At 48.0% G+C, this 14298-nt stretch overlaps 1 protein-coding gene across 2 annotated transcripts in view; it reads left to right on the forward strand.

Annotated features, from left to right (window-relative positions):
• CIP2A (cellular inhibitor of PP2A) overlaps positions 1-7070 on the forward strand; it is a 153125-nt gene extending 146055 nt beyond the window's left edge. For both annotated transcript variants that reach the window (XM_033941528.1, XM_033941527.1), the window contains one exon: positions 5912-7070. In XM_033941528.1, the coding sequence (XP_033797419.1) occupies positions 5912-6082 (171 nt within the window). In that variant the 3' untranslated portion in view covers positions 6083-7070. The remainder of the gene's footprint in view (positions 1-5911) is intronic.
• The last annotated feature ends 7228 nt before the right edge of the window (positions 7071-14298 follow it).

Here is a 14298-nt window from a genome sequence, read left to right on the forward strand (position 1 = left end):
TGCGATCCACCGCTTCCAGCCCTATCCACTTGGGGGCCTCGGGAGACCATGCGATGCACAGACGATCCCGATCCCCGTCCCGCCACCGAGACGGGCACCGATCGAGACACTCATCCTGGCACTCCTCACGCCATTCGGAGGTGTCACCGCAGAAAAAACTGCAACGTAGGGGATACTCCTCATCAGAGGTGTCCCCGCCGGGGGGCCCGGAGTACGAGGAGACATCGGTGCCCGATTCTCCTTGCCACTCCCCGATGTCCATGGACCTGGAGGCCTCCTCCTCCTCCAGCCCGTCCCACAGACCGACGCTGGCGGAACAATTGTCCTTCTCATCATTCCTCCGACAAATGGCGGATGATCTGGATGTGACCCTTGACACGGGCTCCCGATACTCCAAAGAGTATCTGGACACCATGCATTTACCTAACCCTCCAACGGAGTCGCTTCGGCTCCCCTTGCATAAATTACTGGACCAGACCTTCATGCAGTGCTTCGAAACACCGTATTCCATACCGGCGATCCCCAGCAAACTCGATGCTCGATACCGCATCGTGCACCATAAAGGGTTCGAGGGCCCTCAACTCTCCCACCAGTCCCTACTGGTCGAGTCCTCCCTTAAACGCTCTCATCCCTCCCAGGTCTACGCCTCTGTACCGCCGGGCCGAGAGGGGAGAACGATGGACAAATTTGGTAGAAAATTCTACCAAAACTCCATGATGGCGTCACGGGTGCTAAACTACAATTTCTTTTTCTCTTCCTATCTGGAGTTCTTCTTGCCGGTACTCCGCAAGTTCACTCCGTTCATAGACAACCAAGCTCGATTCGAGTTCGAGGAAGTGGTAGCCTCCCTCTCCCAATTACGCCTCCAGCTGATGCAATCCTCCTTCGATGCATTCGAACTCTCGGCACGCGCCGCCGCAAGCGCGGTAGCTATGCGTCGCCTGGCATGGCTCCGTACAATCGATATGGATCCCAACCTACAGGACAGACTCGCCAACGTACCATGTGCTGGAGCTGACCTGTTCGATGAGTCTATCGAAACTGTTACCAAGAAGCTGTCGGATCATGAAAAATCTTTTCAATCCATCCTGCGGCCCAAACCCAAACCTCAACAGTCTCGACCTTCCAGGCCACCCCTGATTTACCAGCGGCGTTACATGCCCAGACAAACGCCTGCTGCGAGACAGCCTGCGAAGAGACAACCTCCCCAGAAGTCTCAGCAAAAACCTCAGCCACCGGCTGTACCTAAGGCCCCCCAGCCCTTTTGACGCCCCTCCCGGGAGCATAACCTCGGCCTCTCCCATAGGGGGCCGCCTCCATCTTTTTTACCATCGATGGGAGGCCATAACCACGGACCTATGGGTCCTCACCATCATAAGAGAAGGATACTCTCTTCAATTCCACCGGGTCCCCCCGGACCATCCTCCAAGAGAGTATCCTTCAAGCTCGACGCAGACCGCCCTTCTTCTTCAGGAAGTCCAAACCTTACTTCAGCTTCGGGCTGTCGAGCCGGTCCCGTCAGACCAGTTGAACCGAGGGTTTTACTCCCGGTACTTCCTCGTCCCGAAGAAAACGGGCGACCTGCGACCCATTTTAGACCTTCGGGCCCTCAACAAGTTCCTGGTCAAAGAGAAGTTTCGCATGTTGACTTTGACTTCTCTATACCCCCTCCTCGAGCAGAACGACTGGTTATGCTCCCTGGATCTCAAGGAGGCCTACACTCACATCCCCATTCACCCGGCCTCCCGAAAGTTCCTCAGATTTCGGGTGGGAAATCTGCACCTACAGTATCGAGTGCTACCATTCGGCCTATCTTCGTCCCCCAGAGTCTTCACAAAGTGCCTGGTGGTAGTGGCCGCGGCACTCCGGGACAGGGGTCTACAGGTGTTCCCATACCTCGACGACTGGCTCATCAAGGCCCCATCAGCCCCAGAGGTCACTTCGGCGGCCTTGGCTACAACCTACTTCCTCCAGAATTTGGGCTTCGAGATCAACTTCTCCAAGTCCCATCTACAACCCACCCAGTCCCTCCCCTTCATCGGAGCGGTCCTGGACACCACCCGACTCCGAGCATTCCTGCCCCTGCAACGCATGGAGTCTCTTCTTCATCTCTGCCAGTCGGTGTCTACTCGCCAAACCCTACCGGCGAGACAACTGATGGTGCTCCTGGGCCATATGGCCTCCACAGTACATGTGACACTCTTTGCCAGACTCCACCTCAGGATCCCCCAGTGGACCCTGGCATCACAGTGGAATCAGACGTCCGATCCACTATCCAAACACATCGTAGTCACACCTGCTCTTCGGCAGTCTCTACTTTGGTGGATGACCTCTTCAAATCTATCCAGAGGTTTGCTGATGCACTCTCCCCCCCATCAGAAAGTTCTCACAACCGATTCGTCGAATTATGCATGGGGGGCCCACCTGGAGGGTCTCCGCACCCAAGGATTCTGGACCAGTGCGGAAAGACTACACCAAATCAATCTACTGGAACTCAGAGCCATCTTCAATGCGCTCCAAGCTTTCCAACACCTACTTCACGACATGGTAATCCTCATTCGCACAGACAATCAGGCCGCCATGTATTATATCAACAAGCAAGGAGGCACGGGCTCGGCCCTCCTTTGCCAGGAAGCTCTACGAGTCTGGGACTGGGCGGTGCGCCACAACGCCCTACTCAGAGCAGTATACATCCAGGGGGAGAACAACGTCTTAGCAGACAAACTAAGCCGTCTGCTACAACCGCACGAATGGACTCTCCATTCCAGCCCCCTTCACCAAATCTTCACGCAATGGGGGACGCCTCAGATAGACCTCTTTGCGGCTCCCCACAACTCCAAACTGCCTCAGTTTTGCTCCAGGATCTACACTCCTCATCGCCTCGAGGCAGATGCTTTTCTACTGAACTGGGGGAAACGATTTCTATATGCGTTCCCACCATTCCCGCTGATCCAGAAGACTCTGGTCAAGCTGAAACTCGAACGGGCCACCATGATTCTAATAGCTCCTCGGTGGCCCAGACAACCTTGGTTCTCCCTCCTACTTCAACTCAGCAGCAGGGAACCAGTACCACTTCCAGTGTTTCCTTCACTACTTACTCAACATCAAGGATCACTACTTCATCCCAACCTGCAGTCTCTCCACCTGACAGCTTGGTTCCTCTCAACGTAACCCCTCACCAATTCTCACAAGAAGTGAGGGAGGTCTTGGAAGCTTCCAGGAAGCCCGCCACTCGACAATGCTACTCCCAGAAATGGACCAGATTCGCCTCATGGTGTGTTTCTAAGTCAAAGGAACCTCAGCGAGCTTCCTTATCCTCCGTGCTGGACTATCTCCTACACCTATCTCAATCTGGGCTCAAGTCCACATCCATACGAGTCCACCTGAGCGCTATTGCGGCGTTCCACCAGCCCCTACAAGGGAAACCCCTCTCGGCCCATCCGGTGGTCGCCAGATTTATGAAAGGACTCTTCCATGTTAACCCTCCTCTCAAACCACCACCAGTAGTTTGGGACCTCAATGTAGTCCTTTCCCATCTCATGAAGCCCCCGTTTGAACCACTCAACAGGGCCCCTCTTAAGTATCTCACCTGGAAAGTGCTTTTTCTTGTAGCCCTTACGTCCGCTCGCAGAGTCAGCGAACTCCAGGCATTGATGGCGGATCCACCATTCACAGTATTCCATCATGACAAGGTGGTCCTCCGCACTCACCCGAAATTCCTGCCTAAGGTGGTCTCCGAATTTCATCTCAACCAATCCATTGTACTTCCAGTATTCTTCCCTAAGCCCCATTCTCACCACGGAGAATCGGCCCTTCACACTCTAGACTGTAAACGTGCCTTGGCTTTCTACCTGGATCGCACCAAGCCACACAGAACCACTCCTCAACTTTTTGTCTCCTTCGATCCTAACAAGTTGGGAAGACCCGTATCAAAGCGCACCATCTCTAATTGGATGGCGGCTTGTATCTCTTTCTGCTATGCCCAGGCTGGATTATCACTTCCTTGTAAGGTCACAGCCCATAAGGTCAGAGCAATGGCAGCCTCAGTAGCATTCCTCAGATCAACACCAATCGAGGAAATTTGTAAGGCTGCCACCTGGTCCTCGGTTCACACATTCACCTCACATTATTGTCTGGATACCCTCTCCAGACGGGATGGACAGTTTGGCCAAACAGTATTGAAAAATTTATTCTCTTAAGTCGCCAACTCCCCCTCCATCCCACTGAGGTTAGCTTGGAGGTCACCCACTAGTGAGAATACCTGCCTGCTTGTCCTGGGATAAAGCAATGTTACTTACCGTAACAGTTGTTATCCAGGGACAGCAGGCAGCTATTCTCACGTCCCACCCACCTCCCCTGGGTTGGCTTCTCAGGCTAGCTACCTGAACTGAGGAGACACGCCCGGATCTCCGGGTAGGAAGGCACCGGCGCATGCGCGGTGCGGGCATCTAGAAACTTTAAGTTTCTACAAGCAACACGTGCTTGTGAGACGTCCGTACCGGGGCTCTGTCTGATGACATCACCCACTAGTGAGAATAGCTGCCTGCTGTCCCTGGATAACAACTGTTACGGTAAGTAACATTGCTTTCTGTTAATCCCCTATCACAGCGAATACGGAAGGAGAAGTGTACCGTTATTTCCTACACAGGGATCAAAACAGTTTATAATCACTAGTTTTAAAAGGAAAGGAGCTCCATAAAAAATATAGAAAAGAACATAATTATTCAAAGTTTAAGTTTTAGAATAAAATCAAATAAAAACAAATAAAAAGCTTGAGAGAAAAACTAGGCTTTCACCTGTTTCCTGAAGTAGAAATAATCTTTCTGGGTGTGAGTGTGAATGTAGGGGCTGCTTTGAGAAGGTGTTTTACTATGTATCACACTGTGAGATTTTTTTTTTTTGTGGTAAGAGTACAGTTAGGGTACTTCTTGGAAGGACCTTAGAGACTTTAAAAGTGCATTAAAAAAAACTATTCAAGTGTTCCGTTCCATTTTCTCTGAAGATCTTGAATAATAATAGGTTTGGGGGATTTCTTATGCAGAGGTCTCAAGTCATACTTTAAATTGTGATAAAAGCATTCTTTCCCCTCACCAGCACAAGGAGAATAAAGAGGGTGGGGTATTGCCATTTTCCCCCAAATAAGACAGTGTCTTATATTAATTTTGGGCCAAAAAAACACACTAGGTCTTATTTTCGGGGTATGTACATGATCATCTCTCCCTTTCTCTCCTTCACCCCAATTCTTCCTCTTTCTTTTCTCTCCCCCACATGTGCAGCATCTTTCCTCCCCCTCCCATCTCCCTGTGCAGCAGAACCCTTGCCTAGCTTCTATCCTTCTTTCTCTCCCATCCCCCATGCATCAGAACCCTTGCCCAGCTTTTATCCTTCCTTTCCTCCCTTCCATCCCTTGTACAGCAGAACCCTTGAGCACCCCATCTCCCCGCCGCGCAGCCAAACCCCCCCCCCCCCCGCTGACCCTCCATCCTTCCCTCCCATCCGAACCCCACCGTGAGCGAGTCCTATATACCTTCATTCAAAGCAGCGTCGGGTTGGCAGCACTCTAAACAGGCTGCTTCGGCCTTGTCCACCAGGGAATTCACTCTGCTGCGTTTCTGATGATGTCATCAGTAACGCGGCAGAGTGAATTCTCCGGCGGACAAGGCCAAAGCAACCTGTTTAGAGTGCTGATGTCCTTACCAGTTTTGTTCTATTGCTAATATACTACAAGATATTTTGGTCCAGAAGTTTCTTCCTGTTTAGTCAGAATCTGGAATCCTTCTGGCATGAGCCACAAATACCTGGGAATTTTCCCTTTATTTTAGCCCCTCCTCCCCAGCATTGCTATTGCAGTCCTTCTCTGTTGTGAGATGAAGTTCTAAATTGTGTATGTTTTTGTAATTTTCATTTTTAGACATCTTCACTAGAAGGTCAAAAGACACAATTAGAAGCATTTTTGAAAGAAAAGGAAGCCATTCTGAAAACACAGCAAGAGGAACTGAATAAACATTCCCATATGATTGCTATGATACATAGTTTAAGTAGTGGCAAACTGAATGCGGACACTGTAAACCTCAGTTTATGAAGTTTCTGTATATAGTATATATGTCTGTTAAATGAAACATGTTTTCATGTATGTCTGTATGTCACAAAATGTGTTAACTCTGCATCATATCAATACCAGAACACTTTAATATAAATTTTTACAATACTAGTTCAACATAAGATGTTGTTTGAACAGTATTAGTATTATTTTATATTGGATAAAATAAAATTAAGGGCCCCTTTACTAAGCCTCATTAGGTGCTATCATGCTTCTAACACAGCAAAAATGGCATAATGTGGTTTGCGCTAAAGTGTTCAGTGTTAGTTTTGCCATCTAAACACCTATTATTTAATTTTTTGACATTATTTGTTGGGGGGGATGTCAGGGGCATGGATGTGCTAACCAACTAGTGCGCTGACTTCACCAGTGGAAGTAAAACAAATAGGAAGAAGCCATGGTTTGTCCACACTAGAAATGGGCTTAGTACATGGGAAAAGCCCACATGAGGATACGCTTAGTAAAAAGCCCCTAACTTAGTCCTCTTTTACTAAGCCATGGTAGAGGTTTCTACCGTGGCCTGGAGTGCTAAATGCTCCGACGCTCATAGGAATTCTGAGTCTCAGAGCATTTAGCGCTCCTGGCCTTGGGGGGGGTTAGTTAATGGCCAGCATGCCTAGAATCTGCTTTGTGCTTGAGTTTGGGTCTTTGTTCCCAAATTCTTTGCAACGTATCAAATTCTGAATTGAGAAAGCCAACTATAACAGATGAAAATTTAGAATTGAAGAAGAAAGGTCATAGCATTATAGGACTTATATGTCTTGTACAGTATTTTATACCCAGAGGACAGCAGATTGTAATACCTTTCAGAATACATTCACAGTCTGCTGATTTAAATTTTCACATGCCAATTTATAATTTAAATAGGTTGATGTAAAACTGGCTGTAAGAGTCCCAGGATGCATTGCCTTTGAATTTTAGGAATGTTTAATATATCTTTTTAAAACTCTATTAAACATTATTCTCTTCCAAAAAAGGTTTGTAATTGATGATTTTATTCATTTGTTTATCTTTGTCACTTTAGCTATATCATTTACCATATATACTTGAATTTAAACTGAGATTTTTGGGCCAAAAATATGACCCAAAAATGGGGGCCTCGGTTTATATTCGAGCCTCCTTTTTTATTATGGTGCTTTTTTCCTTCCTTCCCCACCGATGACCAATGGTGCCATTTTCTACCCAACCCCACCCCACCCCACCCCCAATGTCTGGCACTGCTATCCTGCACCCCCCTCCAATGATCACTACTGTTGTCTCCCCTGATGACTGACATTGCTATCTTTCTCCCCCCACCCCGATGACTGACACTCCTATCCTCCACTACCCACTCCCCCTGCCCCAGACCGAAATCGCCCTTACAGTTCTGGGAATTAGGAAGCCAACGCCAATGCTTTGTGCTGGTGAAGGGCCTTGAGCATCTGCATGTGCTCAAGGCTTGCTGGACTCCATTCGAGAATCCCGGAGTGGGCGGGAGCCAACAAGCCTTGAGCATGCACAGACACTCAAGGCCCTTCACCAGCACAGATCATCAGCGTCAGCTTCCTGAGTCCCAGAACTATAAGTGTGATGTTAGTCTGGGGCAGGGGAGAGCGAGTAGTGAAGGACAAAAGTGCCTAAGCTACTGTTCTTCAATTTTCCAGTGCTGCCGTGGCCTCCTCTGTACTGTTCTTTTGCTCTGGTCCACCCTCTTTCAAAGCAACTTCCTTTTTCCGCTTGGGCAGACAGCAGCAAAGGAATGGTGCAGAAGAGACCGCATGCATCGCAAGAGAATTACTTCCACACTAGAGAGCTGCACGGGAACGGGGGATCCCGCGGGTTCCCCCTTTGGGTCACGGGGATCCCGTGGGGACGCCCCCTAGGGTCGCGGGGATCCCATGGGGATGCCCCCTAGGGTCGCGGGGATCCCGTGGGGACGCCTCCGAGGGTCGCGGGGTTCCTGCGGGGTTGGATCGCAGTGCACTGCATTCGAGCCGCGAGGGTAGTCTTCTCCTCCTTACCTGCACTGTCGCAGCACACAGCCGAACGGAAGTCTTCCCGATGTCAGCGCTGACGTCGGAGGGAGGGCTTAAGCAAAGCCCTCCCTTCCTCCGACGTCAGCGCTGACATCAAGAAGACTTCCGGTCGGCTGTGTGCGGCAGGGCAGGTAGGAAGAAGGCAATGGCGAATGAAAGAGGGGGGAGGGGGCGGTCCGCCCCAAAGAATGTGCACAGCTGGTCAGGTCCCCCGATCGACCGACAACAGGCCCGGCCGACAAACCTCCCTGCCCTGTAGCCGCGAATCTAAATTACCTCTTACAGCAGCTTCACTACTCCAGCTGCTGTAAGAAGGTAATTTAGATTCGCGGCTACAGGACAGAGAGATTTGTCCGACCGGGCCTGTTCTGTTGTCGGTCCGGTGCAAAAGCGCCACAAAGGTGGAGGCAGGGAGGGAGGAAAGGTGGAGTGGAGAAGAAAAGACGCTTAAGGGGGGAGAAGGCCGCTGAAAGCACTGGGGAAGACAAAGGGGTGGAAAAGAGCGCTGAAAGGACATGGGGTAAACGGGAGGAAGGGGGGGGGAAGGACCCTGAAAGCACTGGGGAAGACAAAGGGGTGGAGAATGCCACTGAAAGGACATGGGGAAGACAGAGGGGGGAGAAGGCCGCTGAAAGGACATGGGGAAGACAGAGGGGGGAGAAGACCGCTGAAAGGACATGGGGAAGGCAGAGGTGGGAGACAGGACATGGGGAAGACAGAGGGGGGAGAAGGATGCTGAAAGGACATGGGGTAAACGGGAGGAGGGGGGGAAGGATGCTGAAAGCACATGTGGAAGACAGAGGGGGGTGAAGGACCCTGAAAGCACTGGGGAAGACAAAGGGGTGGAGAATGCCACTGAAAGGACATGGGGAAAACAGGGGTGGAGAAGGCCACTGAAAGGAAATGGGGAAAACAGGGGGGGAGAAGGCTGCTGAAAGGAAATGGGGAAAACAGGGGGGGAGAAGGCTGCTGAAAGGATATGGGGAAGACAGAGGGGGGAGAAGGCCGCTGAAAGGACATGGGGAAGACAGAGGGGGGAGAAGGACGCTGAAAGGACATGGGAAAGGCAGAGGGGGGAGAAGGATGCTGCCTGACAGGACATGGGGAAGATGGTGGGGGAGAAGGACACTGGAAGGAAATGGGGAAGAGGGAATGGGGAGAAGACCCTGGCAGGGAAGAAGACAGAGGTGCCAGACTATGGGGGGAGTGGAAGGAAAAAGATGGGTGCCAGACCAATTTGGGATGGGGGAAAAAGGGAGAGGCACAGTAACAGAGCAAATGGAAGACACAGAGAGAAGAGAGGCAGTGGATGGAAGGAATTGAATGAGAATATGAAGAAAGCAGAAACCAGGCAACAAAGGTAGGAAAAAAATTCTTTTTTTTTTTTTGCTTAAGGATAAAGTAGTATATTAGTTGTGTTGATAAAAATTTATAAACATTAGAGGCTCTGGTAGAAACCCATTTACAAAGTATGTATTCTTCCCAATTAATATTTCCAAATTAATAAAGTCTTTTTGCTTATTTTTAAATGGGTTTCTACCAGAGCCTTTAATTCAGTAGCATAATTAAATGAAATAACTATTTCTGTAGTTTATAGGGACGGGCGGGGACGTAGGGGATTCCTCGCGGGGACGTAGGGGATTCCTCGCGGGGACGGGTGGGGACGGAGGGATTCCTCGCGGGGACGGGTGGGGACGGAGGGATTCCTCGCGGGGACGGGTGGGAGTCCTCACGGGGACGGGTGGGGACGGGTGGGACTTTGGCGGGGACGGGTGGGGACGGGTGGGATTTCTGTCCCCGCGCAACTCTCTATTCCACACCAGTGACCGTGTAGTTTTTGTGGGCGGGGAATTTCGGAACTGGGTGGGACGAACCCAGGGGATGGGGAGGGAGAAAGAAGGGAGATATGCTGAATGGGAGGGGCAAAGAAAAGAGGAAGGAGATGGTAGCACATGGATGGAGGGAAAGGAAGAGATGGTGCACATGGATGGAGGAGAAGAGGGGAGGGGAAGAGCTGGAAAGATAGATTTGAGATGGAGGCAGAAAAATGGAAGAAAATTGAATATAAAAATTAGTGCCAAAGATGGATGGTAGTGCAAGATGTGAAGGAGAGGAAAGAAATAGCAAATGCATAAGGAGGCCTTGGAAACAGAGTTAAGAGCAAAGAGGGAGCAAGATGATCAAAAAAAATAAAATCGCCAGATAACAAAGGTAAGAAAAATGTTTTTATTTTCAATTTAGTGACTGAAATAGTCAGTTTTGAAATTTACATCTGTTTTTATAATTTGAACTGTTCAGAAAGAAATGCATTTCTTTCTATTTCTTTTTGTGGCGTACTGTGTGCAGAGTCTGACATATTAGGATTTCATTTGTTTACAATAGTACTTTTAAGTTGTGAGTTTGTATTTGAAAAGGGTTTTTTCTGTTTTCTGCATGTGTGACTGAGGCCAGGTGTTCTGGTGGGGATAAAAGTTCAGAAACTTGGTTGGTGTCATAGCACCAAGTAGGAAGATATTTGTTGGCTCTCCTTCAGCTTTTTTTGGGCCTCGAAACAGCCCCGAATTAAAAATTAGTGATTACTTATGACAAATCTTACAACACTCACATGCCCAAATTTCTAATCTTGGTTTATATTTAAGTCAAACTTTTTTTCCTCCTTTTTTTGCGGGAAAAGGTTACCTCAGTTTATATTTAGATCAGTTTATATTTGCGTATTATATAAGGTAAGTGATAGTTTTGGTGGAATTTTTTATGTGTGTTTTGAGGGGGGGGGTTGTTTTTTGTTTTTTTCTCAATCCATGTGAAAAATGTCAACTATAAAATATGTATATTGTGTTAGTGGCTAGTCTGATTCATATAAAATCTGAAACCTGTCATCCTTTACCACTTTGCATGGGATAGATGGAATATGAACTTTAGCACCTCAGCACTGCTTTTAGACTGACAAAGGATTTTTCAACTTCTGTGTCATTTAGGCCCAAATTCTATAAATGGTGCTGGAAGTTAGGCACCTAGATCAGCGTGCCTTCAAGGTAGGTGGCTACCAGCAAGTAGGCATGATTAGGGGCAGATTCGGTATGGAGTCTGCGCATAGATTGACTTAGGCACCAGTAGGCGCTCTCATATAGGCCAAGAAAATCCTGGCCTAAATGGCAGTGCACCTAAGAATGCTTAGGCCTCACTAGGCACGATTCTATAAACGCCATCTAGCAGATGATTGACAGTCGTGCTGAACGGTGCCTAGGAGTTAGACGACATTTATAGAATCAGGGCCATAATGATGGTAGAACATCGATATTTCACCTTCTTTCTTCAGTTTTTATGAAGACTTTGCTAATACAGATGGACAAAATGTTGCAATGAGATGTTCAGGAAGGTGATCTTAAAGCTGACTGCCTCCTAACAAATGAGGTCTAGTGGAGCATGGTATCTCCATCTCACCTATCCCCTGTGCTTTCAACTTACATACTGGATTTTTTTTTAATACAACTTTTCTAATGGATTTAAAAATTAATGATTATTATTAACAATAGATTTTTCACTTTGTTAATTCATGTGCACCTATCGGATGTTGTATTCCTATGTATATTTCTAATAATAAAGATAACTTTCAATGCAAAGTCTTAAGATGGGTTCTAACCCAAAACTGTGAGTTTCTTGCAGAAGGATGTCACATCTTTCAACTCTGTCCCTTTCCTCAGTGGGTTGTGCCTTCTGCAAGTGAGTTGAGAAGGTGTTGAGAAGGTGTTTTTCTGATCTGCTCTGAATATATGTTGTTTTCAGGTTTTGTCCGAATCATGAGACTTTCAGTGCTCGAGAGGATCCCAGTAGCCCTGGGGCATAAGAATAGCCTTACTGGGTCAGACCCAATGGTCCATCAAGCCCAGTAGCCCATTCTCACGATGGCCAAAACCCAAGGAGTAGCAATATTCCATGCTACCGATCCAGGGCAAGCAGAGGCTTCCCCCCATGTCTTTCTCAATAACAGACTATGGACTTTTCCTCCAGGAAATTGTCCAAACCTTTCTTAAAACAGCTACACTATCCGCTCTTACCACAACCTCTGGGAGAAGATGCAGACTCACTGAACAGAAGTCTGCTGCTAATAGGGCAGCCCTTTTAGGGAACCTGCTTAGCATTTCATTTGTGGAGCTTTGGGACCATTCCCCTGGAAGCTAAGCTTACCCTGATTTATCAGGCACTTGAGCGCAGGCTGTTTGGCCCTATGTTGGTCGGGGATGGGCTTTAGCTGGTGCCAGCTACGCTTCCCTCCTCCATCACAGTGCATGGATTTGTGAGGATCTTGAGGTCTCAGTCCAACTTCGGTCTGACTGGCAGCCTATAGATATGTAGTATTGCAGGGTAGATGTGATCCTCAAAAGGCAATTTTAAACCTTGGCTTTGGGGCTTAAGGCAGCAGCAGCAGCCTCGTTTGTGGTGCATGCTTGCCATACCAGTTTTTATGGAACTCCTGCTTTGGATGATGACGTTTACCCCCATTTGGTTATGGCGGGAGTTGATTATATAACAGACACGCTATATTATTCAATTTTCTATATCGTTCTCCCAGGGGACGCAGAACGTTTTACATGAATTTATTCAGGTACTCAAGCATTTTCCCCTGTCTGTCCCGGCAGGCTCAGAATCTATCTATGGGGCAATGGAGGGATGAAGTGAATTTCCCAGGGTCACAAGAAACAGCATAGGTTTGTACCCACAACCTCAGGGTGCTGAGGCTGTAGATTTAACCACTGCGCCACATAATCTGAGTCATGAGCAAGGTTTCTGCGTATTCTGTTTCTGCCTGCAGAATGCTCTGGATCAGGCAATGGGCTGGTGATTCTGTTCTAAGTCCACTTTGAGCAGGCTACCCTTTAGAAAGCAAATGCTCTTTGGTAAGTGATTGGATGGCCTTATGGCCGGTGTGGCAGATTGTCACCCTAAAGCATTGTCAGACAGCAGACCACATACCCCTAGGGGATCTGGTCGAGATAGTTTTTGAGAATCTCTGTACTTTGGTCAGTACTCCAGAGGATCCTCTGCACAGAGATCTTTCAAGGGTCCAGACAGCAACAGGTGATCTCAACCCTCTGATCTCACACCACAGCAGCCTTCAAGAAATCCCATTGATTCCAGATCAGTGGCCATCCCTCCGCAGATAGGAGGGAGGCTGTCAGCCTGGGAGGCCTGGGCACAGATATACTTGGACTGCTGGGTACTGGATATCATTCAAGAGGAATACTGGCTCGAATTTGGTCACCCTCTGACAGACTGATTTGTGAACTCTCCGGCCGGACGAAGAAAGCAGTCAAGGTTCAAGTCAAAAGACTCTTAGACCTTCAGGCCTTAGTCTGTACTGTCCAAAGAATTGGGCTTGGGCAGATACTGGATGTGTGGAGCATTCTTCGTTACCTAGAAGTTACCAATGATTTTTGGCTTTCATATCATCTTTTTTTCTAACCAGTCAGGCTAGAGGAGGGCAGCCTAGCTTCTAAGGCATCTATTTCTAGATGGATTCACTTGGCAATTTTGTCAGTGTTCATTGGCTATGGTAAACAGTCACTGATATCTCTGAGAGCACATTCCATTAGAAGTGTAGCTTCATAATGGGTGGAAGCCTAAACATTTCTGCCTGAGGAGATTTTTAGAGCAACTATGTGGTCCATACCTTTACAAAGTGAACGTGGCATCACAACAGGACACCATTTTCCCTTTCCTCGGTGTTAATTGCATTCTCATCTGTCCCACCCTAGACTCAAGGGACTGCTTTGGTACGTCCTATTTGTCAAGACTACTGTACCCTTTGCACTGGAAAGGAACATCAGATTCTTACTTCGATAATCTTCTTTCCAATAGAAGAGTACAGTAGTCTTGACAGCCCGTCCTGTAAGTTCACAGTTCGCCTGATTACTGCCTTTGACAGAAAATGTGTCCAGAGCTGGAGAACTTCTCCTGCCAGTCAGATGAGAAGAGTAAGAGATCATTTTTATGTAAAAAAAGAAAGAAATAAGAAAGCAAATGTTTAAGAGCTCCATAAATGTTAGGGCTGTTCCACCTGGGTTTATGAGCTGTTTTGTATTAACATTGTTCAGTAAATTTGTTACAGAGAGAATAGAGGTGCTTTATTGTGGAGGTATCCCATATCCCTCCTTCTTATTATATCTCCTAGTAGAGTGATTATTG

The sequence above is a fragment of the Geotrypetes seraphini genome, chromosome 4 (assembly GCF_902459505.1).
Source record: "Geotrypetes seraphini chromosome 4, aGeoSer1.1, whole genome shotgun sequence".
Classification (NCBI taxonomy): domain Eukaryota; kingdom Metazoa; phylum Chordata; class Amphibia; order Gymnophiona; family Dermophiidae; genus Geotrypetes; species Geotrypetes seraphini.